The sequence below is a fragment of the Punica granatum genome, chromosome 7 (genome assembly GCF_007655135.1).
Source record: "Punica granatum isolate Tunisia-2019 chromosome 7, ASM765513v2, whole genome shotgun sequence".
Classification (NCBI taxonomy): domain Eukaryota; kingdom Viridiplantae; phylum Streptophyta; class Magnoliopsida; order Myrtales; family Lythraceae; genus Punica; species Punica granatum.
In genome coordinates, this window is record NC_045133.1 from 17,076,379 (window position 1) to 17,098,749 (window position 22,371).

The 22,371-nt window shown below is 35.6% G+C and overlaps 2 protein-coding genes across 6 annotated transcripts; both read left to right on the forward strand.

The window, feature by feature from the left end:
- Nucleotides 1-9,325: 9,325 nt before the first annotated feature.
- Nucleotides 9,326-14,214, forward strand: LOC116215610 (PTI1-like tyrosine-protein kinase 3). 5 transcript variants are annotated; one of them, XM_031551380.1, is made up of 9 exons: nucleotides 9,333-9,602; nucleotides 9,841-9,915; nucleotides 10,706-10,877; nucleotides 11,085-11,338; nucleotides 11,443-11,569; nucleotides 12,249-12,522; nucleotides 13,191-13,323; nucleotides 13,600-13,686; nucleotides 13,796-14,214. In XM_031551380.1, exons 2-9 carry the CDS (start codon nucleotides 9,883-9,885, stop codon nucleotides 13,913-13,915), a joined length of 1,200 nt encoding a protein of 399 aa, XP_031407240.1. In that variant the 5' UTR covers nucleotides 9,333-9,602; nucleotides 9,841-9,882; the 3' UTR covers nucleotides 13,916-14,214. The 5 variants fall into 5 exon arrangements, with proteins under 5 accessions (XP_031407245.1, XP_031407240.1, XP_031407241.1 ...); XM_031551381.1 differs by having other exon boundaries at nucleotides 9,333-9,553; XM_031551382.1 differs by lacking the exon at nucleotides 9,841-9,915 and having other exon boundaries at nucleotides 9,335-9,602.
- Nucleotides 14,215-17,556: 3,342 nt separating this feature from the next.
- On the forward strand, nucleotides 17,557-22,096 carry LOC116213100. Its single transcript, XM_031547913.1, has 4 exons — nucleotides 17,557-18,590; nucleotides 19,891-20,161; nucleotides 20,272-20,449; nucleotides 21,299-22,096. Exons 1-4 carry the CDS (start codon nucleotides 17,609-17,611, stop codon nucleotides 21,797-21,799), a joined length of 1,932 nt encoding a protein of 643 aa, XP_031403773.1. The 5' UTR covers nucleotides 17,557-17,608; the 3' UTR covers nucleotides 21,800-22,096.
- Nucleotides 22,097-22,371: the final 275 nt, after the last annotated feature.

Consider the following 22,371-nt stretch of genomic DNA (forward strand, 5'->3'; position numbering starts at 1 on the left):
CGTGTTATCGGAACCGGACCGGGTGATGAACCGAATATAGGTTCAATCGGGATTTGATGGGTCGGATCGCACGTTTAATTAAAATAAAATAAATATTTATATTATTAAAAAATTATGATAATTAAGATAGAAATACGATGATTTCAAAGATATATGAGAATAGTATAAGAAAATATAAATATATTTAATATTTTTTATTTTAAAATAAATATTGAATTTTAATATATACTTAAAAGTAGAGTTAAAAAAATAAAAAAGTAGTGATTGTTTGGTTGGTAGTATACTAGTATAAGAAGTAAGAGACCGAACATGATGCCAATTCCCAATTCGATCGGTCGAACCGACCAATCCGATCCGATTCTAATAACAATGGTTTATCATAATAATAATAATAATAATTTATATGATTATTATTATTACTATTACTACTATTGTTCTAACATGGGTGTTGCCCATGTTTGTTTTTAATACTAATTATAAACATTTTTAGAGTTTTCAACAATAGCAAAATATTTCGGATAATAATCTTAATGTATTAGATTTATTTTAAATAGTTTAGTGATGATTCTCTTATTTAAAGTGTATAAAATATTTATTTAATTGTTAACATTACGGAAATTTATTAATGGTGGAGAATTTATGTAAATTTCCAATAAAGATTATTTAAATTCTTACGACATACATGAATCCCACATTTGGTTAAGCGGCAATCCATATTTTCACTCTCATATTCACTCGAATGGTAATGTAGATTACCATCATGAGTAGAAAGTGTGAATTCCTACCTTAATGAAAATGTGCATTATCCGTAATTTAATTGTCGGGAATCCATCAAATGCTTCCTAAGTCCATCTATACAAATTTGTTCTAGTAAATTCCTTTTTTCGAAAATAATATTTATCATGTCCTTACTTTCAATTATTAATTTTGTTTCCTACTATGTGACCTTGATTTTGTAGAACTATTGTCGTGTTAAACAGTGTTATTAAAATCGGACAGAACGCTGAACCGGTCGAGGTATGGATTCACGGGTTTATGGGTTCAACCGATAGTCGATGGGTCAGACCGCACATCTAATTAAATAATAAATAATGCATATAAAATTAAGAAAGACTATGATATATCAAATATATACACAATAATTTAAATAATCGAAATGATGAATGAAAGAAAGTTTTTTTATTGAAGTTGTTTCTTCCTTTATTATGCTTAAAGAGATAAAAAAATGATCAAAAAAACGAATATGATTATTGCCTAAATGGCTAAGAGGCTAGGCATGTGGCTCTTAAGGAGGTTGAGGTCATTGATTCAAGTCTTCATACATGCAATATTGATTTTTCAATAAAAGCAAACCCATAGAACCGACCGGTTCGTATGGGTTTAATCAAAAAACCACCTGGTTTAATGGAGTCACCGACTAAAGGTGCAATTTCGATTTTCTAGAGAACCGAACCAAACAAGGTGCCGGTTCCCAATCAAACCAGTTCGACCGATTGGTCCGTTTCGGTCCTGATAATAGTGCTGTTAACTTTTTGGAAGTCCTTTACATAGGTCACTGATTATTTTATTTAATAGGCATCCTATTTATTTAACTATCAATATAGTTTGAAGCTATAGTATAAATATATCATTTTGAATATACGTTTTAGATATTTTTTTATAAATTGTCTTATTCAAAATTTTTATTTTCACTGTAAAATTTTATTTTTAATGTTCTTTTAGGTTTATGTAAGTAACCGTGTTGTGATAATTTATAAGGTAAATTACATTCTCATCTCTTGAAGTATTTTTAAATGACACTTCATCCCGTTTTTGACAAAATAATGACACTATACTCTATTCTTGATAAGAAATTGACACTCCACCCCATTGGCTAAAGAAACTCTTTCTTGTCTCATTCTTTAATCCTTTTTTCAATTTTATCATATTTCATTCTTTTATTCAATATTGTTCTCAACATGTCACGGTTGGTCTACTTTGGTATCATGTTTGAGTTTCCATTAAATTTATTGACGTGAAAATTATTTGCAAATGAAAGATAATCTTAAAAATAAAGAAAATCAACAATATAAAAACAACTTTGGGTACTTTGACTAGTTCTATGACAACTATTAATCCATTTAACTATTTGGGGCGAGGTATAGCTTCATGAGGTCCTTCCCTCTACATGGATATCCAAAAGTAGGACCTGTAAAATATTTTTTAATGATAGAGTCTCTCGTAGTCATATTGTGACCCAAAGTTATCACTGCCAGAGTATTGCATGCAACTTTCACAAAGTGACGGTGGCTTCTTGGAACCACAAGTTTTCCATATAATTTGTTAATATGGAATTTTTTTTCCAGAATAATAAAATAAGTTTTAAAGATTAATAAAATAAATAAATGACAACAAGAAACAAAGGAGGGGATGGTGCGGGCAACCACCTTGGCAATACAACAGGAAAACATAGTTGGCAATGATCTCTTGGAATGGGACTACAAAGGATTATGAGCATTTGCTGGTTGTATAGCCTTATATCTAGATCATCGAGGGAGTCAATGAATAGTCTTATTGTCAACTTTGGGCAAACTCTTTAAATTTATGTAATTTTTCTTTATTATAAAAGTTTTCTATTAACAAAAATATTGCATGGTGATAGGCGTCTCTCAAGATCAAGGTATCCACAATAGCAGTAAGATATCGTAGAAAGCATCAATTATTGTTGGACAATTAGTTTTAAATTTTTTTTCAATATCTATTATTCATAAAAATATATATATTGTACATCATTAGATCAATAGAATAAGGTCGAACAACAAGAATTAGGATGACATTGAAAATCATTCAAAAGTTGAGACCATAAAAGAATTTTCTTATTGACTCAAGATGGCCAGTGGGGTGGAGCGTCAATATTGGTCAAGAATGAGGTTGAATGTCATTGAATAAAACCTTAAGGGAGGAGAGGGTATTTTATCCTAATTTATATATGCGATTAATTAATTATTTTTGAGTATGAATTATAATGATATTTATTTTCATGTTCTATTACACAATTTATTGTCTTGGACGACAATAGGTATAATTGGTGCATTATGATATACTTAGTTCCTATATATAAATCTATATCTATACGTTAAGTAATTCAAAGTACTATCACGATGCCATCAAGAACAAAGTACTCTTACAAGAGTCTCCTATTCGAGAGATGAGAAGCTTCCAAAAGCCTCCAATTCGAGCTACAAGGAGCTTCTAAAAACGATCCGTCAGCTCATGATTAATCTCCAATTCACGTCTATTGTTAATATATAAATAAACCTTATTAAATGATTTTACTTTTTCTCAAATCTCCAATTCTTAAAAATCCAAATTGTCTCGTCGAATAGTGAAATAAACTTGCTACAAGCTATGAATTTATTATATTTCTAATTTATATTACATAAAATATCAATTGAAATTTATAAATAAAAAATCCCACGCATATTTCTAATTTATATTACATAAAATATTAATTAAAATTTATAAATATAAAAGCCCTACACAATGTGCGGCTAAGCGGACTAATTCTATTTTGGTTTGATTCGAAATTCTTATTTTCCGAGGTGACCTCTAATAATTCATATATTAACTCAATTAAATTTTTCATAGAACTTATTTAATATATTTATTTTCATACTTTTTTATGTATCGATATTAATATGTCATTAATAAAATAAACTTTTTGTAGAAATTATAATATAATTTTAGAATTACATTTATAAATAATATTTATTGTTGAGTGCATATATAATATTATTTTATAAATATAAATGGACTATTTTAACTGCATCTAATACGACCCTATATATTGTGAAGTGCAGTTCATTTTATTATATACTGGGTTTATATTCCGTGAGTTATACGGATTCATTTTCATATATTCATATACCATTTCTTATTGTAATTATAAACATTTTGAAACAAAAATTTCCTAATTAAAAATAATGAAAATTTTCAGTTATTAATTATAATTTTAAATATTATCTTAACATGTTTTGTTAAAAATAAGAGTTAGTCAATTATCCTTTGGTATATAGCAAGTTAATTATTATAACAATATTTTGAAACTATTTATTTCAATTGATATGCATCATCTTATTTTTGTTAGTTAACAATATGCATTGACATATATTAAGTTTAGTAATAGAATGAAACTTCATTTTCCTCGTCTTTTAAAACAATATTTATGAGATTCTTATTTCTAAAATTTTATCTTTTATTTTATTTATGAGTTTAAGCTTTGAACACTATATCATAATATTTTTCATCTATAAAACCATAACACTTTTGAAAATTATATTTTTACTTATGAGTTTAAAACATTTCTATATCATTTTTAAAATAATCATTCTGAATTTTGAAAATATATGGACTTCTTAACACAATAAATATTTTTAATTATTAATTTCAATTTTCATATGATAATTAAATAGTAAAACTAGACTAATTTTGCATGGTTCAATATTGTTGTAGATGAAATCCTTATGATATATATTTACTTCATTGTCAATTTTTTAAGAATGCAAATTTTATAACATCCTTGTTCAATTTTTCTATTATAATAAGTTCATAAGTAATAATAATAATTTAAATTTTACAATAGAAATTATGTTGACATCCAAATAAATAAATAAAAATTCATATGATTAAATCAACTCTCTTAAGTTTTTTAAAATTTTGTTCACTAATGAGAGATCATTTACTAATATATGAGTCAACTTTAGTTATATCATAAATTCGTAAAATTAGTGATTTATTTTTTTGGAATATCTTTATGAAAAAGTAATTATTTATATATATATATATATTAAAATTAAAATGCTTCTTAAGAATCATAAAAGTATCAAAAAATAGTTTCAAATTTTACACAATAGTCTTTTAAAAATAACCTTAGATAAAGTTGGACGATTGACTTATTCAATATTTCTTTTACGTTTCTCCTACAAATTTGATGTAATGTAAAGTAGAGTCAATTTTACTATATATATATGGATATGGATAATATATACATATATATGTTACTACTGTGTTAAGCTACTGCTCGCCTATTGGGTCGATGCGACAAGTAATAGATAACGGGATGTACACCGAAAAAAATCATCGTGCTAATAACCACTTGAAAAATGAAATCACCTTTCTAAACATGTTTACAAAACTAGAAAACATATTTATATATCTAGAGGTAACATATAAATACTCAGAGGGCGTTTGGTGGATTACTAGCAATTAAATTACTAGAAATGCACATTTCCACTAAAGTGGGAGTTCACATTTCCATCCCCTCCATGGTAATCTACATTACCATTCAAGTGAAAATGTGAGAGTGAAAATGTAAATTACCATGTCCAAACCAAATATGGAAACCATATGAGCTTAGGAAATTTAAATCAACTTTCTACCAAACGCCACTTTAGGCTATCAAAGAGAGTATAGCGTAGTGACGCATGTCATTGTTTGGTAAAAGATTTTATATTGATACTCAGGTGAAACTACTTGTGTCCCTTTATTGGATATTTAAGATTTTTATTTCACTGGCAAATTACCTTCCTTATAGCTGGAAAAAATACTTGCTACTTTTGGTGGCCTGAATTTACGATGAGGATGTGATTTCTCCAATCCTTACCATGTTTTTGGTAGTGAGGGATTGGACAAGACTATTTTATTAACTAATATATCATGCTTTGGAAGGGGTTTAGGCCCGAATTGGGATTACTTTTATAGACATTGACGCGTATACCCTTGGTTTTATATTAAATTTATAAATTGTGCCACTCTGAAACAGAAGAATAGGGAGAGAGTAGTGAGACGACAATGCCACTTCTCCGCAGCCACCGCTCACCCCCAGTGCCGCCGCCGCCGTCTCCATCACCGTTGCAAAGACTCTCCCCCCTTGCCCCAAGCAACGTGCTTCCTCGGCTTCGCTTGAAGTCGCCAAGCGCAGCCGAGCCAAGGAGACCCCAAACAAGGTCCTAGAGGCATGGTGGAGCCCCTAGAAACCTTAATCGAGGCTGTTGGGGCATGACGAAGCTACGGCGAGGTTGATGTCGCCAGAGATCTGAGTGATTGAGGGCTTGACGCCACCCATATCGCTGCCACAATCAAGATCACGGACGACCTCTGAGGTTGCCGACGGCCTCGTCGAGGTGGTCGTTGCTGATGTTGGGCCCCATCGCCCTTCCTCCATCTCCATCTCTATCCGTCTTTGTTTCTCTATGCATAATGTTTTGTTAATTTTTCTTTTAGAAAGTTAGAAATGTTTCTTTTCAAGGATGCTTCATCTCACTTGAATATTTTGACATAAGATATGGATAACAATAACCCGTTAGATTTAACATCCTGATAGTATCCTTATATCAAATCTCATCCGGTCCGATCTACCAAATGTGGCCTAATTTCGTCGTGCTAATAACCTCATGAAAAATGAAATTTATCCAAAATTGTAACCTTCTAAAAAAGTCCACAACACTAGAAAGCATATGCATTCATCTGGAGCTAACATATAAATACTTAATGTTATCTTGTGGAACCTGGCAAAGAAAGAAAAACATATACATATATCATACCCACGCAACGCACGAGTGTAATTATTTTTATTATTTAAAATAGATATGTAGCAAAATGAATCTATAAAAATTTATGTAAATAACATTTTCCCCTTTTCATTTTCTTCCCATGTTGAGTTCTTCATTATTAAGGGTAAAAACATATGTTGATTTGGCTAGGTGTTAATAGAGTGATCTAGATTTTTTTCCTCTCTTGGGGGCAATTGAGAGGTCGCTCGATGATGAGCTGCAAATTTGACAATTTGACAAATTCAAGCAACGACATTAATTAATTTAGAATTGTAGCATTAACTATTTAATAAACGTCAAAATAACAATGAATAGAAAATTTCAAATTCATCATATTAAATTAATTCTATTAAATACTTTATATATTCATTTATTCATATAAAACATTACATATTTCATTTAAAAAGAATTAATTTATATATTTTATCATGAGATTGCAAAATCAAATGAATAAAATTATTTTAATTAAAATAAGGTAACAAATTAAAACCTTATAATTTCTAAAAGATTTTAATTTTTTATATCAAAATTTAGCAGACATTTCGATCTTATTAATTTTACATCTTTTACTTGTTATCCTTAGGTATCTGGTGCGAGTCTTGTAATTGAAAAAAATTTACGATCATGAAAGGTTTACCCTTTAGTGGGTCAACATCGCTCGATCCTAGATTATTCGAACCTAGTGTACTTTCGAATAGCAGGTAGTACTCATCAAAATAGAAAGATATTTATATATTTAAGTTCAATAAAAATTTAAATTTAATTAAAAAAAAGAGGGATGGCTGGCCGAGGGTGTGAAAATCCACCCTACTCGCCACCACCATCCAACCTCAACCAACAGATTTCGTATATTTTATGATAATAATAACAACAACAATAATAATAATCCTCATAGACTTTCTATATTTCAACTTAAAATAATATAAATTTAGTTTGTACTTTTATTAAATTTACTTGCTCTGACATCTCCTACATTGTGTAGCTTACTTAGTTATTTTGATAATGCATTTTATTTTGAAAACCCAGCATTTATAGTTTTATTTCTTAATTCTTTTGCAATATTTTATCTTTTTATTTACTTACTAATTTTTTGCTTAATTTTTTATTCAAGTTAAAGTCTTTCATCAAATTAATCTCAGTTGTCACAGTGAACAAACTATAAATTATGGATAACAAATTAATCATTTGAAAATGATAATTTATTATGTTTTTCGAAAATCTGATTTTACATATGTAGTTTATCGTCAATGAAATAGATTTTCATTCACTAAGGATTCACAAAATTGACCCGAATAAAGATCAACTAAACTCAATTAAATTGTTATATTTTTAAAATTTTCAAATATTATTTACTTTGTTTCGAGATACTTCTTTCTTATTTTTGCAGATATTGGTTAGTTTGCTCCAAGATGCCTACTAAATTACTTGTTGGCTGAAGTCAATGAGAAGTCCACGGTGATTTTCCCAAGTAATGCTACATCATCCTAATAGCAGACACTCGTATTAACTAACACCTCAGGGAAGCCACCGACTCCCTTAGACACAAAACAAGTAGGAAGGGACTCATAATACTGAAGCTCGACCTTGAGAAAGCCTTTGATCGCATTGAATGGGGTTGTACTCGGAACATTCTTCATTTTTCAACTTTCCGGATTCTTTCAAGAAGAGATTAATAGCTTATGCTTGGCACTCAGAGACGGATTGATCGTGGCACGAGACATGGGCATCCATGCTCTAAAGGCAGATCTAGATGCCTAGGTAACTTGTGATCTAGGCCTCAATAATGAAAACCTTGTACTAATGCCCTTAGTTTCTGATTGAAGGACCCTGATGCAGTACTTTACAAGGCTCCGGATGAGGCATATCTACCATGAAGCAAACTCCGTCACGGACTTCTTGGCACGCATGGCCAGGGATGATACTAATATCACTCAGGACATTATTGAAGCGTTTAGTTTGTAAGTAATATTTTAAAATCAGATTTTAATTTTGAAAAAGAGTGGTATAAATAGTTATGTATGAGACACACCATTTGACTTTGTATAGTTATGTGATTTTGATTTTGAAAAAGAGTGGTACAAATGGGATCCACCATTTGACTTTGTATGAGTTATTTTATTTTATTGTTGGTAGAATTAAGTTAAAGTCAGATTTTAAAATCTCACTTTGAATCCAAACGGAGCAAGTGTGTGTAGCACCAGATCTATTTGTATTAATCGCTATTTAGGCGGCAGACATCGACTAAGTTTTTATATAATTGTCTTTTATGATCATATAAGGAGAATAAAGAAGAAGGTAAATTTGATTTATTTTTCACGCCACACTTCTTTGTATTTCTTCCAAGCATTCCGAAATGAAATGTATAAGAACAAGAGCGAGTGACCCTTAAGCAACATAGACAGTTCGCACCGCAATGACCATTTATTGATCATTGTTATATTTTTTTATTAGGTATACAAGTCTCCCTTTATAATTTTTTTTTAACGAGTTACAATAAATGAAAGTTTCACTTCGAAATTTTTTCAAAAAAATCTCTTGATTCAAAGGAGGCGTGTGCCCATGTAGAAAAAAATTAAAGTATACAATAGTGAGGTACGAAAGCTCCAATACGATCGCCTAACAAAAGTTGCCTACGGTGTTAGGAATCGAATCGAGAAAGCGAACTCCTAAAGAGAGACAAAACCCTCTCAATCCTCACAACTATTACCCCGTCTCTTCTTTACTTGAAGAAAAAGCAACAAAAGAATAACAACTAACGGACACAAAGCATCGAAAAATTCAATTGACAATCGACGTCGGCTTTGATAATCACAAAGAGAAACACAGACAGGGACCGACGACGGGAGTTGCTTTCCCAAGAAGCCCAAAATCCTGCCTTGTCTTCATAACTGACAACTGACAAGAACAGGCTTCCCCTACATACCCATATACAGAGAGAGGAGAGAGGTGATCAGAGAAAGAAGGTATTGCAATCGCATCCTACAATTTAGGAGTTCTTCATCCTAATTTTGGGTCTGTCTCCCCTTCTCTCCCTTCTCCCTTCTTTCCCATTTTTCTGTTCCGTATCCTTAATTTATCAGAACCCACCTCTGCTTTTCCCCATTTGTTTGCACAACATGCTCAAATTTATGTCTTGCCCATTCCTGGGTTTGCGCTCTTGATTGCCGGTTGGGTTAAAGATCCTTTCTTTCGGTTTCGAGGGTTGAATGTGATGCTCGTTTCTGGCTTTTGATTTGATTGTTTGGTGCAGTGTTTAATTTCTGATTGCTCCTGTGATTTGTTTGGCTGTTTGATGGAAAGCATTCTTCATCGGCGCGGTCCAGGGGTGAGTATTGTTCCGTTACCATAATTTTTTTATCTTCGGATTGTTATCATCCATCTGCTAGTTGTGTTAGATGTCATGGTTTTTTTGACCGAAATGCTTTGAAATTGAATTTTATCTAGATTGCCTTGTTCGTTTATTTTTCCCTTTATTAATAGCATTTTAATGTTTTCAATGTTATTGGTCTTTGAATCTTTGATTTTATTGTCCTGCTGGAGCAGAAAAAAGTTTGGTGTGTGATTATAATTTGGAGGGAGTCTTTGAGTTTTGGGGTCAATGATCTTTGTTTGAACGTCCCGGGAGTGGTTCTTGACAATGGTTCCGGGGTCAATGATCTTTGAGTTTTGGGGTCAATGGTTCTTGACACATTGATATAATTTATCTCCCTTTTGCAACTATAAATCTTGGCATGTTTGGACCAAGAAGATGCGTGGTGTCTATCTTCCGCAAGGCATGGCTGGGAAGAGTACTTTAAATTGCTATCACTGCTATTCCCCTGAGATCTTAGGGAATGGATTTTTGGTCATTCCTCAAGAATGTGATTCCAGATTCTATGAAAATTTAAGTTTTTCATATGGTCTGGTTTTTGGTCTTTCCTGTAGTTTGGAATCCAAAAATATATCTTATTTATATGTTTGGCTTGTCCCATAGAATTATGCTTGAAGTGGTTCTGATGGGCATTTGCTCCCAGTCAGAGAGCTTCTTCTCCAATTTTCTGCCTTCTCTGCATTCTGCAATGTGGGAAAATTCCGATCTTAGATGACAATAATGACTTGTTCATTATGCATCGTAGGCACATGCACCTACTCCGGCAAACTTCGTACGGCTGTATTCAAGTAAAGACGACCTTTTTCTGAGAAAGAGGTACAAGATGCGACGATGGCTCTGTTGCACTTGCCAAGTAGAAGAGTCCTATCCTAAGGATGATCAGGAGGTTGTGAAAAGCCCTAGGAACCACACTGATGGTATCTTATTCTTTTGCTGAAATCTCTTAATATACATATATATTATGTATTTATTCTCTGCAATTTGTGCATGTGTTTTTTTTCTTCTTCTGAATCATATCTGTTTTTGCATCTTGTCCTACTACTCCATGATTATGGGCATCTATGATCTCATTATAATGATTCTTTCTTTTTGAATATTCTTTTTTACTGGAATGGTGTATTTAGGGTACCCGAAGAGTTCAAAGGTATCAGCTCCGGCAAAGCCTGAAATGCCAAAGGCAGCTCCAACTATTGAAGTGCCAGCTTTTTCTTTGGAAGAACTGAAAGAAAAGACTAATAATTTTGGATCAAAGGCATTGATTGGCGAAGGATCATATGGGAGGGTTTACTATGCAAACTTAAACACTGGAAAAGCCGTTGCCGTCAAAAAGCTTGATACTTCATCCGAGCAGGAGTCTGATGTCGAGTTCCTGATTCAGGTTTTTGCACAATAATGTGGTCTCATGCAAATACGCTTCCTCATTTGGTCAGTTGGCATATGCTATTATAAGGCTCTTATTTAATATGAGGTTGTGTTCTGTAGGTTTCTAAAGTTTCAACGTTGAAGCATGAGAATTTTGTTGAGTTGCTGGGGTACTGTGTGGAGGAAAATACACGGGTACTTGCCTATGAGTTTGCAACTATGGGGTCTTTGCATGACATATTACATGGTGGGTCAAGTTATTTTCCATTTTTGGCTTTGCTAAACTTATCTTTGCCATTCAGGACAGAAAGTGGCTTGAATTTATAAAAATGCAATGTCATAAAGCGTTGGATATTTTAGTTGTCATCTTTTCAGCTAACCATCTGAATGACTGTTTTTCTTTGTTGAGACTTTTGCATACTTCGTTTCATTTTGTATTCGTTGGTCTCATTTCTATTATTTATTTGTTTCATCTTTCTACCTTATTCTAGAGGAGAGTTGCGGGGCGCTCAACTGCCTGTCAAAGTCTATATTTATTTGTCGTTTCATTCGGAAATGAAAATACAGAGTTCTTTGGGGTTAGTGAAAATTGGAAACAATTTCCGACCTTCTATTTCTGGGGAAGAAGGAGATTTTTTTTTTTCTGGATGTTCATTTTCGCATTAATAAAGAAAATTTTAACATTCTGACTGTTTTTCACTTGTAAAATATATATGCCTTTGTTTTATTTTTTTCATTTTCACAAAAGTGGAAATGCGGAAAAATTTCTCAGGTTGCTGGTAACAAGCAAACCCTACTTAGTCCCAAAAAAAAAAAAGTGAATGTTTCGTGTGCATCGATACAGTTGCTTTTTCCTTGATAATGAAGCAAATTGAAAATAAATGGATCTATACTTATCATTCTCTAAAATTCTGGGGGCATTGCAGGGAGAAAAGGAGTTCAAGGAGCACAGCCGGGTCCAGTGCTCGACTGGATGCAGCGAGTAAGAATTGCAGTGGATGCTGCTCGAGGATTGGAGTACTTACATGAGAAAGTCCAGCCTTCTATAATTCATCGAGATATTAGGTCAAGCAATGTACTCCTCTTTGATGACTTCGAGGGGAAGATTGCAGACTTCAACCTCTCAAATCAGGCACCTGATATGGCTGCTCGTCTCCACTCTACTCGTGTTCTAGGGACTTTTGGTTATCATGCTCCCGAGTAATGCTTCTAAATCTCTCCTATCACGGTTTCTTTTAACTTGTTCTATTAGATTCTCCCATTTGAGTAGTTCGATCCTGAGAATCAGCATTCGCTTGGTCGATCCTAGATTGAAATCGATGCATTTTCTCCTTTTTCTTCCTCATTTTTTGATTTCTCTAATGCTTTCCCGTCTAAAAAGAAAATCTTACTTAGATATTCTAGAATTCCTCTTTTCTATCCCTGTCTACCCCTTGCTTCTGAGGCTGAAATGTTTACATGTTGAAAAGCTTTAAGAATTTCAACTATTAATTATTTGTATGGAACAGTATTGCCATCTCGCATTCGGTTGAAATTTAAGCTTTTTTCATAAGTTTAAGTTTAAATTTGCAAAGTTTTAGACGTTTATATCATTTTTCCTTTTTAAGAATAATTTCGTGGTGATAGCTTGTTATTTTTCTCAGAGCGTGCTGGTATTGATTTTCTCAAAAGACACAAGGGGATAGAGCAGATCAATTTAGTTCTATTTTCTTGACACGGCCAGATTTCATTATTTATGAGATTTTCATCTACGAGAGGAGTCCGGAAATTTTAGGGGCTCCCGGACTGCGTGGAGTAAGCTTGTTTTCAATGAAGTTGCAATGTAATACTGGATCGAGGGGACCATGCTAAATGTAAAATGCTTACAGGTATGCGATGACTGGACAATTAACACAGAAGAGTGACGTATACAGCTTTGGTGTTGTTCTGCTGGAGCTTCTGACAGGGAGGAAGCCTGTTGATCATACCATGCCGCGTGGACAGCAGAGTCTTGTCACTTGGGTAAGCGTTGCATCTTGCCATTTATTCTAATTGGGAGATGAGGAAAACGAATGTCTTGCCATCAATCGTATCTTCAGTTTAATCGTCCTTACCTGAGGGGATTGAGTAATTTTCTGAACTGGATATACTAGTGGGAGACTGATCACAAGCATTTCTCCCGCTTGGTTTGTTCCATGCTTCTTGTGTCTAGATAATTTTCCAGAATCAAATTGGCCTTTGTTACTTTTATTCATTCATCGTTCTTTACTGGCAAAATGGAACTTTCTACCTTCCCAGGCGACCCCGAGATTGAGCGAGGACAAGGTGAAGCAATGCGTGGACCCGAGGCTCAAGGGAGAATATTCCCCAAAAGGAGTCGCTAAGGTACAATACAGATTCATTATTATTTCATCTCCTGTATAGTGGTCTTGCTTTCCCCTCATTTTCTCGGCATTCTTATTATCTTTTTTGCTCGTTTTCCCGGTTTCCACAGTTAGCTGCTGTGGCTGCACTGTGTGTCCAGTATGAGGCTGAGTTCCGCCCTAACATGAGCATTGTTCTCAAGGCTTTGCAGCCACTTCTGAAGCCTCCTGCCCCGGGTCCAGTACCCTGAGAGAAGAATTTTATGATTTTCCACTTCTCTCGCTCCGCTTCGGGTTTCTTGCACAGCTTTTTTTTTTTTTTGGCCCCCTACACATATGAACATAGAAAAAGAACCTCCACATAAGTTACTCATGGTACATATTTAAGGATTCCTTTGGAAAATGAGATATGTATTATAGGTTTAACCAGCCCCCATGTGAAAGGAAGATTTTTCGAGGCATAAAACTGTCAATAGAATTCGCTCACTTTTTTATTTTATTTTTATTTTTGAATTGCGTCTTGGTTTTATTGATGGTTGAGTTCAGCTTCTGTTCTGTATGGTCCAAAGAAATTTTATGCTATCTTTGTTATTGCCATGAATAGAATAAGTATATAATGTGAATTAATATGTAATGGAATTAAGATTACATATAAACTTTCTTTTTTTGTTAGAAGTTTTGTTAGAGATAATAGTGGAAATAAGAATTACAATTCTTAAATTTAGTTTGTGAAAATTGATAGAGAGGTTTAGGATATAAGTACGGAATTATCCCTATAGAAGAAAATTGCTCTCATTAACAAATATTAAAATTTGTGGTAAAAAAATATTAAAAATTTATTTTATTAAAAAATAAATATTAAATTGATACTTATTAAAATTTAAAACTAAAATTTTAAAAATTAACTTAAAAAAAGAAGAAGAAGACAAATAGTCGAGTTCGTCGGAGTTCTATCTCCGGTGAACTAGGGGCTTCCCACCACGCCCAGGGCTTCGAGACCCATGGCTAGGTTTTCGCTGGGATGGTGAAACCAACCACGGGGCTGAGGGCTCCCGAACCCTAGTTCGACAAACCCAGGGTTCATGAGCCCCGTGGCTGAGTTCACAATTGCGACCCCAACACGAACCTACCCATGGGCCTCGGAGTCTTGGGCAGGGCTCGAGAGTCGAGACGGTAGGAGGGACCAAACCTTTGGGAGCTCGCTCAACTCAGACTTGGCTTGATGAGGTTAGCTCAAGCCTCACCGCGATCGAATCTGGTCTGGCCGACTCGAGACCAACGGGCAGGGTGTCTCTGTTTCCTCGGAAATGGAAGTCCGGCGGCGAAGAACTACAAAAGGGGTGGTGGGTTTGGAAAATATGAAGGATACTTAAGGGTAATTTAGTAATTTCATTTCTATTATGCATGCGTAATACTTTTACGGGCAAAGAGAATAAAAGGCTTTCATAAAAATTCTCGTAAAATTGAGAATGAAGTTTTCATTCTGTACATGTCATATCATGAATTGGAAAACATGCCCAATCTCCAAAAAAATTTCAATAGTTTCGAACTTTCTATTTTTGGAATGTGATATTTAGGGTTTTTAGGACATTGCAATTCGGGGTGTATTACGGATAAGTAGCCCATCCGTAATTGTAATTATGATTACCAATCAAAACAAACGTAATGATAGATATTATATGCAATAACTCTGTAATGGAGTTCTCGTTCATGCGAACCAATCGCACCCTTAGCTGTTTAGGAAATTAATTGATAACTATGGAGATTGCAAATGAATCCCCCTTCTTTTGCCGTTAAATGTTATGTATGAGATTTGCAATAGTAGTACTGTGAAAATAAGCTCGTGGATAGGTGGTGTTCTTTTAAAATTTCATTGTAGTCGTAGTGACATGTCCCGTCTTTGGGGTCTAGCATAGCTATCGTTGGAGTTCGGACCATAGGGTTAAGCCTGGCAGGTTTGGTGCAGCAATTGCCCTCCTATTTCTTTTACTTATCAAAAAGAAAATGTTATGTATGCGATTAGTCTCTTTTTCCAATTTGACAAAATTTGTGAATTGCAGATTCGATTGAGTTCGATGCACGGGAAGATACTTTTCATCATATTTAGAGTAAAATAATCACATTAAACATTAAAAACGATTGTTACTTTTATTGGGCTATGTTTGGTAGTCTGGATAAGAGGTTGTATGAGATTTTTAAAATCCTAATCCAACGTTTTGTGCCAATCGGATTAGGATTGGAAGTAACCCGAATAAAAGTATTAAGCAGCTAATCCCAATGAGGGGATGTATTACAAGTGGATTGGGATATGATTAGTTACGGAAATACAAGAATGCCCCTTGCTTTTCGTCAAATCTCATTGAACAAATTTTTTTTTATCAATTTTTTCGGCTGAGCTAAATTGAAGAAGGAGAGGACGGTGGAGACCCGACGCCGGCCACCACCGCCCTCGACGAGGTCGGGGGCACATCCAAAAGTTGCCGACAACCTTGTCGGGGCGGTGGTGACCGGTGTCGAGCTTCCACTACCCCACAATCGGCCCCCTCTCTTGAAAGTGAAGAGGAAGGAAGTAGATCAGGACTGCGGTGGCCCGATTTTAGCCACTATAACCCCGATCGTGGTCGTGGTGATCTCTATGACTAATGGTGACCTCGGCCCACAACATCCCAGATGAGGTCGCTAGTGACCTTGCTGGAGGGTGGTCATCGATGTTGGGTAACCCTTACCCCTCCCTACAGATTTTTTTTTATTTTGAATTTTTAATTAAAATATAATTTTCAAGATTTATTCTTATTTTTTAAAAATAAAAATATTTATTTAAAGATACAAGTTGGTCATTAATTACTATGTTTGTTTACAAAATCAAATTTAACTTAATTTAACTTTACTTTTCAATCAATTTAAGAATATAATCATTATTTTTCTATCTTTTTTCTTCAAATTTTCTCTCATACTTTTTCTTATCTATTATTATAATTAATTTTTTAATATTAAATTATCTCAACTATTTAATACGTTTTTCTTTATTTCAACACTTTTATGCCTCCTCCCAATTTACGATATTTACGAAAGTCTAAACAAGTGTTTGATAACACAAAATAAGTATTAAATTTAAGCATTCAACACTTAATGAAATTAAGCTTGTTTGATAAAAACACAAAAAATTGGCTTAACGTAATAGACTTAAATAAAAAAGAACTTATTTATTTGTTGATTCCCCCAGTTGGGGCATTTTCTCATTTATTACAGCAGTGCCCCTCAACTTTTTAAATTTTGTAAATTGAGAAAGGGGAGGGATGCCGATCTCGAGAGGTGACGCCATTTCCTGCCACCACCTTCATTGAGGAGGTCACGGAGAGCACAGAGGATGCTGACGACCTCCTCTGTGATGGTGGCGGCCGGAAATGGCGCTGCTAGCACCCCTCCTTCAATCCTAGGGTTTAAAAAAAAAAAAATTTCACAGATTCTGGGTCAAATATTGAAATGCAAAAGTTATGAGGCATTAATGATAGATAGTATAAAATGAACTAAAAGTAATTCAACATTTTACAGTCAAACAAAATTAATTTATTCCATTGAACACTTAATAATTAAGTACTTAAAATTTTAGCAATCAAATTTTCAATACTTAAAAATAAATTAAAACAAACGCATGCTTAGAACAATGCGGTTTTGCAATTACCGTGACAAAGATTCGCTCTTTAAACCTCACCTAGTGGAGGGTCAAATGCTTTAAAAAGGAGCTTCTGGTTTGGGCCTCAGTGAAAATAAAGTGAAGTACGGGATCAATTTTTGATACAGGATTATTCTGTCCACGAACCGGGTCGAAAACCCGACTCTCTCTCGGACTCTCCTCCCAGCTTCTTATAAATTTGTGTATTTTCTCCTGAGAACTGTAAAACCCTTTCTTGAGCCCTCCCTCCTTCTCCTCTCTCTCTCTCTCAATGGCTTCGGAGATGATGAGTTCTGATTCTGCAACTGAGCACAGGACTGGCGTCGTGAATGGCACTTCGGCTTCTGTCCCTGAAGATGATTGTTCCTCCATTGTTGAACTTGCGGGAGATCAAGAACTGGGAACTGGGTCTAAGTCTTGCTGCCTTGGAGGGGCTCTGGTCTCGGAGGAGAAGATTGCCCAGATGGGTCCTTCGTCTGGTTCTGAAGCGGAGAGCGGCTTTCAAGAACCTGAGGATATCTGCGGAGTTGTCGTTTCCAATGAAGAGAGAGGCGAAATGGAGCAGCCGCTGAGAAGTTCCTCAAATTTCGGGGACTTCTTGGGTTCTGGTGGAAATACAGTTGCTGGGGATGTCGGGAGGATCGATGGCTGCGATGGAGCTGACAGGCTTCTTGAAGTTAGGAAGAAGCAACTGCTCGATGAACTCGAAGGAGGGTCGATTTTTCGGGGTATCGGCCCATTGGAGCACCCAGATGAAAGGGTCATGATCTTGCCACATGTCGACGGGCAGAAATTTGTGAAAGGAGTTGATGCGTACCTGAGAAGTTCATTGAAGGTTGAAGTTATCGATGACACAGCAGTGATTGAACCCATAATGATCGGCCCTGGGACTGGAAATGCGAAGAAGAAGAACATCCCGAAAGAGGACTTGGAGGGGAAGAAGTCGAAACGGGCAAAGAAAAGAGGGAAGGGCGGGAAACCGGGCTCCGAAAAGGTGGAAGGCTCGGCCCGACTTGCTTGGAATAGTAAAGACGGAACCAAGAGAATGTACTCGAGTGAGGAGATGGAGGCTCTGAGGTTTGTGGGAGTTGTGGAGCAAAGAAAGCTGTGGAGGGAGATCTACAATGGACTCGGGTCAGTGGTGGCAAAGGAGTACTCGAGCCTCACTGCACAGAAGAGTCAGCAGCAGCAGGGCAAGTCGATCTCTGAAGCATCGAATCCTCTTAGGAGGTCTCATGGCCGTGGTATTCTCGGTGGGTATCATCATTCGTTCTTTTTCTTGTTTCTTGTTTAATTTTTGTGGTTATATACCTTATTGAATTGTTCATATATTTGTGCTGTGATTTGCGATATGGCTGGAATTTAATCTGTAGGCAGGGTGTATTGAAAATGGACACTCCATTTAATAATGAACTCTCTAGCAGAAATCGTATTTGTCGTGAACTCGAGCCTGTTGGCAGTTGTTCTGAGCTCCCTTTGCTGTTAGTTGGTTTAAATTCTTTGATGCATTTTTTTTTTCGCTTTTCGCGGTTGCTTCATCCACATCAACTTTTTCAAATTTTTAGTCCCGAAATTGGTGGAAGCGTATCTTCACTGCCTTTTCTCCTTTTCTTGTTTTCATCTTTTTCACCTATTAATCAATGTGAGGTTTCTCTTTGATAGTTTTAAGTTTCTTTGCACAGGTGCAGTTGCTGGAACCGGAAGAGCCAACCCTTTGAATGTCTTTGTCCTCCCGAACATGCTAAGGACCTTGTATTCCACAAATTAGCCAAATGTTTGTCAGTGTGAATAGCAAGCCTCGTGCTAGTTAACCTTCTTTAGTCTCCCTTGCGATTCTTTTGTACATCAGAAAGAAGTTGTCTGTTTGCGTAGTCAATTTTCGATCATAATGTGGCAAGAACATTCTTTTGATAGATACCAATAATACAGCATTTCTTGTCAATTGTACTGATTTTTGAGGAAATGCAAATGATCTTCTTTTCTTTTCTTTTTCACCACTCATTTCGTTTGGCCCAGTACAACAACGTCTGGAATTCATTGGATATTTAGCAATTTATGATCTTCCTGTATCCAGCCGATCACTATTAAGCACATGAATTGACTATATGATTCATCTTTACGTCTTTATATCTGGTGGTATTTGGAGTACATTATTTCAATAATCAGCTTTCTCTTCAGCGGGGAACATCATGGTGGGAAAGATTCTTTGTAGTTAGTCTAAAAGCTAATGTCTCAATCATGCTGTTGATTTCAGTCAAGAACCTTCTTATTTCCTTTAGATATTACTGTCTCTTGCTCGGTACCACTGCCTCCCAAAATCTTTGGTGCCTTTGATCATTTATTAATCACATGGTAGGAACGTTTGATTTATTCATCATTTGGCTTTTGCTCCCAATGGTGGCGTCATTTTATCTGATGGTAGGTGGTTACATGATAAGCCATGATTATCTAACAATTGCTCCTTATATCTCTTCCTTCATTTGATACTAGTAATTCATAGTTTCCTCTAATGCCCAATGTCTCATAAAGCTTGAACCTACCGATGCCTCACAGGTGAAGATTCTAGTAAAGAAGACGGCGCAAAACTAGACAAATGGGGAGGTAAGGAGGCAGCCAATGCAAATCCTTCACGTCCGGCTAGGGGTCAGAGTGTCAGTTGTGATTATGACTCGACGAATTTAGAAGAGGAGGATGGTGATGAAGACAGTGAAGATAGCGATGAGTACTATGCAAACATCCAACGGCCTGCTTTTGCTGTCGAGGGAGAGCCTAATTTTGAAGCAGGCCCACCAGAAGATGGGCTTGAATACCTCAGGAGAGTCAGGTATTCTTCTGTATCCTCTTTTTAGGTTCCATTGGACATATTGCTTATCACTTTACATCCTGTCACTTTAGACTCATTATTTACTCTGTGTTCTTTCGTCCTGATTTTAGGTGGGAAGCGGCACAGATCCCAAATGTGAAGGTGGCTAAGCTTGATAGGAGTAAATTGAACAAAGAACAGAGCGTTTACATGCCAGTGATTCCTGAGATAGCAAAATGTCCCGAGCACTTGATGCCCTCAAAGCAATGGGAGGATGAGTTTCTTGCTGATTTCTCAAAGCTGCGGATGGTATGTTCCATTCCATTCTGTTCTGTTCTTCTGTTCTGCTCTGTTTCCTTTCATTATTTTACCAATCTATGTTTAGGTGCCATTATTGCCGATAGAACTTGTGGATTAGCTTTTCAACTCTGAAAAGTCATTTGACGTCCTTTGTTTTATCTCATTGACCAGAAGTTGTTTGATTGCTGAAGCAGTTTCATAACGGAAACTTTTCTGTTCCTTATCCTTTGATCGTGTCTCGTACTTTCTCAACCTTCTGTGATTTGCTTATTATCTACTGTTAGATAATAAGCAAATCACAGAAGGTTGAGAAAGTACGAGACACGATCAATCAAGCAATGGTCTGGAAGCGTACAGCATCAATCAAGCAATTCTTTCTGGTGTGAAGGCTACATAGTGCAATAATAGCTTAGCCATTGTTGTTCATTATTAGTGCTTATGTGGTTGGTCTGAAAAAATAGATCAACTTAAATTGTGATTCACTCCTTTTGTTTGTTGTCCCCATGCAATATGCCACCGAATCTCTTCCATGTCTTGAACCCAATGTGAAAACTTTCTTTCATGTGTGTTGTTTTCATCTTTCACCTCGTTTTAGTTGAAAGCTGTGCAGTCATGATTTGCCCCTTTTTATCAATTCACATGGAATTGAGCGTCAGAGAGCACTAATCTCTCTTTTCTGAGAAAATCGAAAATGAATAGCACTAGTCTCTCTTTTCCGGTTAAATTGAGAGTAAGGATGCTGCCAAATGAGTCTTTTGACGTAGTTTTGGCTTTCGTAAGAGAATTGAAGAAAGAAATGGGGAGTTTTTTTTCTCTATTTCAGAAGGCCCTTATTTTCTTATCATTTCCCATACGCAGGCCTTCTTACAAGCAGAGGCTTCCAAAGTCGGGGCATCGGACAAATCACAACTCAAATTCGTCCTCGGGAACAAAAATTTCTCGAGTCATCTTTCTGCCATTGGAAACTTCGATAATGCAGAGGCTGAAGAAGAAAGACAAACCACATCTACTACGGAGACCCCATCTCCGAAGGTTCTCAAGATCGATTCTGCAAGCGGATCCCCTACACTGTCTATGCTTCTTTCGATGGATTCGGTCTCTCGGGTTTCAAGCCTGAGGAAACGAATAAGTGCCTTGGAGGCCACAAATGTGCTCTCAAGGGATGACTGCCTGTGGATTTTCGCTCTCTGTGCAGCCGTAGACACTCCTCTTCATGCTGATACCTGTGCCTCTCTCCGGTCTCTGCTGAGAAAATGTGCGACCCTGCGGGCTCAGAAGGAGGAGGTGGATGACGAGACAATAATGTTGAATATCCTCGCCACCATTTCGGGGAGGTTCTTTGGTCAGTCTGACATGTAAAATTAAAAACTTAAAAAGAACATAAGCACTATCGATGTATTGAGTTTTTCCTTCGTTTTCTCTTTTATGCGGAATATCGATTTGATATGAAGGCACAGTAAGTTCTGATATACTTCACATGGGTGGGTTTTATTGAAGTTTTGTCAGAAGTCCGGGCGTGACATTCTTCTTGCTTCAACTCATGATCATCAACTCTGGCCACATTCTGGCAACGTTTGGATCTACTGTTGTTCCATCCACGGGACAGACTTGCTGGGATAAACATTGGCCTACTTTGATTGGAGGTAATTTTTCGTGTATTGAAGTTGTGATCTGGTGTTTAATGAGCTGAACGCCGTAATTATACATTTCCTTTTACCATCTTCGTATCAAAACTAGTATTATTGAGACGAAGCACGAACTCTCGAAGTACTGTCTTTGTTTCAATCAGATTACATCTTCATGAGGTTGGAGTTTGTCATGAGTTCTTTGACTAAAGAAGTGAATGGGAGGAAAGGAGAAAGATGAGAAAAAATATTATAGTGCAAAACGATAATTTCATCTTTGTGTCCTTTTAAAACAACTTTGCTATA

Bases quoted from the DNA above. Each gene is read 5' to 3' on its own strand.
- LOC116215610 (XM_031551380.1), top strand. From the start codon at position 9,883: ATGGAAAGCATTCTTCATCGGCGCGGTCCAGGG. The intron at 12,523-13,190 runs GTAATGCTTCTA...AAATGCTTACAG, and splicing joins TTTGGTTATCATGCTCCCGA to GTATGCGATGACTGGACAAT. The intron at 13,324-13,599 runs GTAAGCGTTGCA...CTACCTTCCCAG, and splicing joins AGCAGAGTCTTGTCACTTGG to GCGACCCCGAGATTGAGCGA.
- LOC116213100 (XM_031547913.1), top strand. From the start codon at position 17,609: ATGGCTTCGGAGATGATGAGTTCTGATTCTGCAACTGAGCACAGGACT. The intron at 18,591-19,890 runs GTGGGTATCATC...GATGCCTCACAG, and splicing joins TCATGGCCGTGGTATTCTCG to GTGAAGATTCTAGTAAAGAA. The intron at 20,162-20,271 runs GTATTCTTCTGT...TCCTGATTTTAG, and splicing joins GAATACCTCAGGAGAGTCAG to GTGGGAAGCGGCACAGATCC.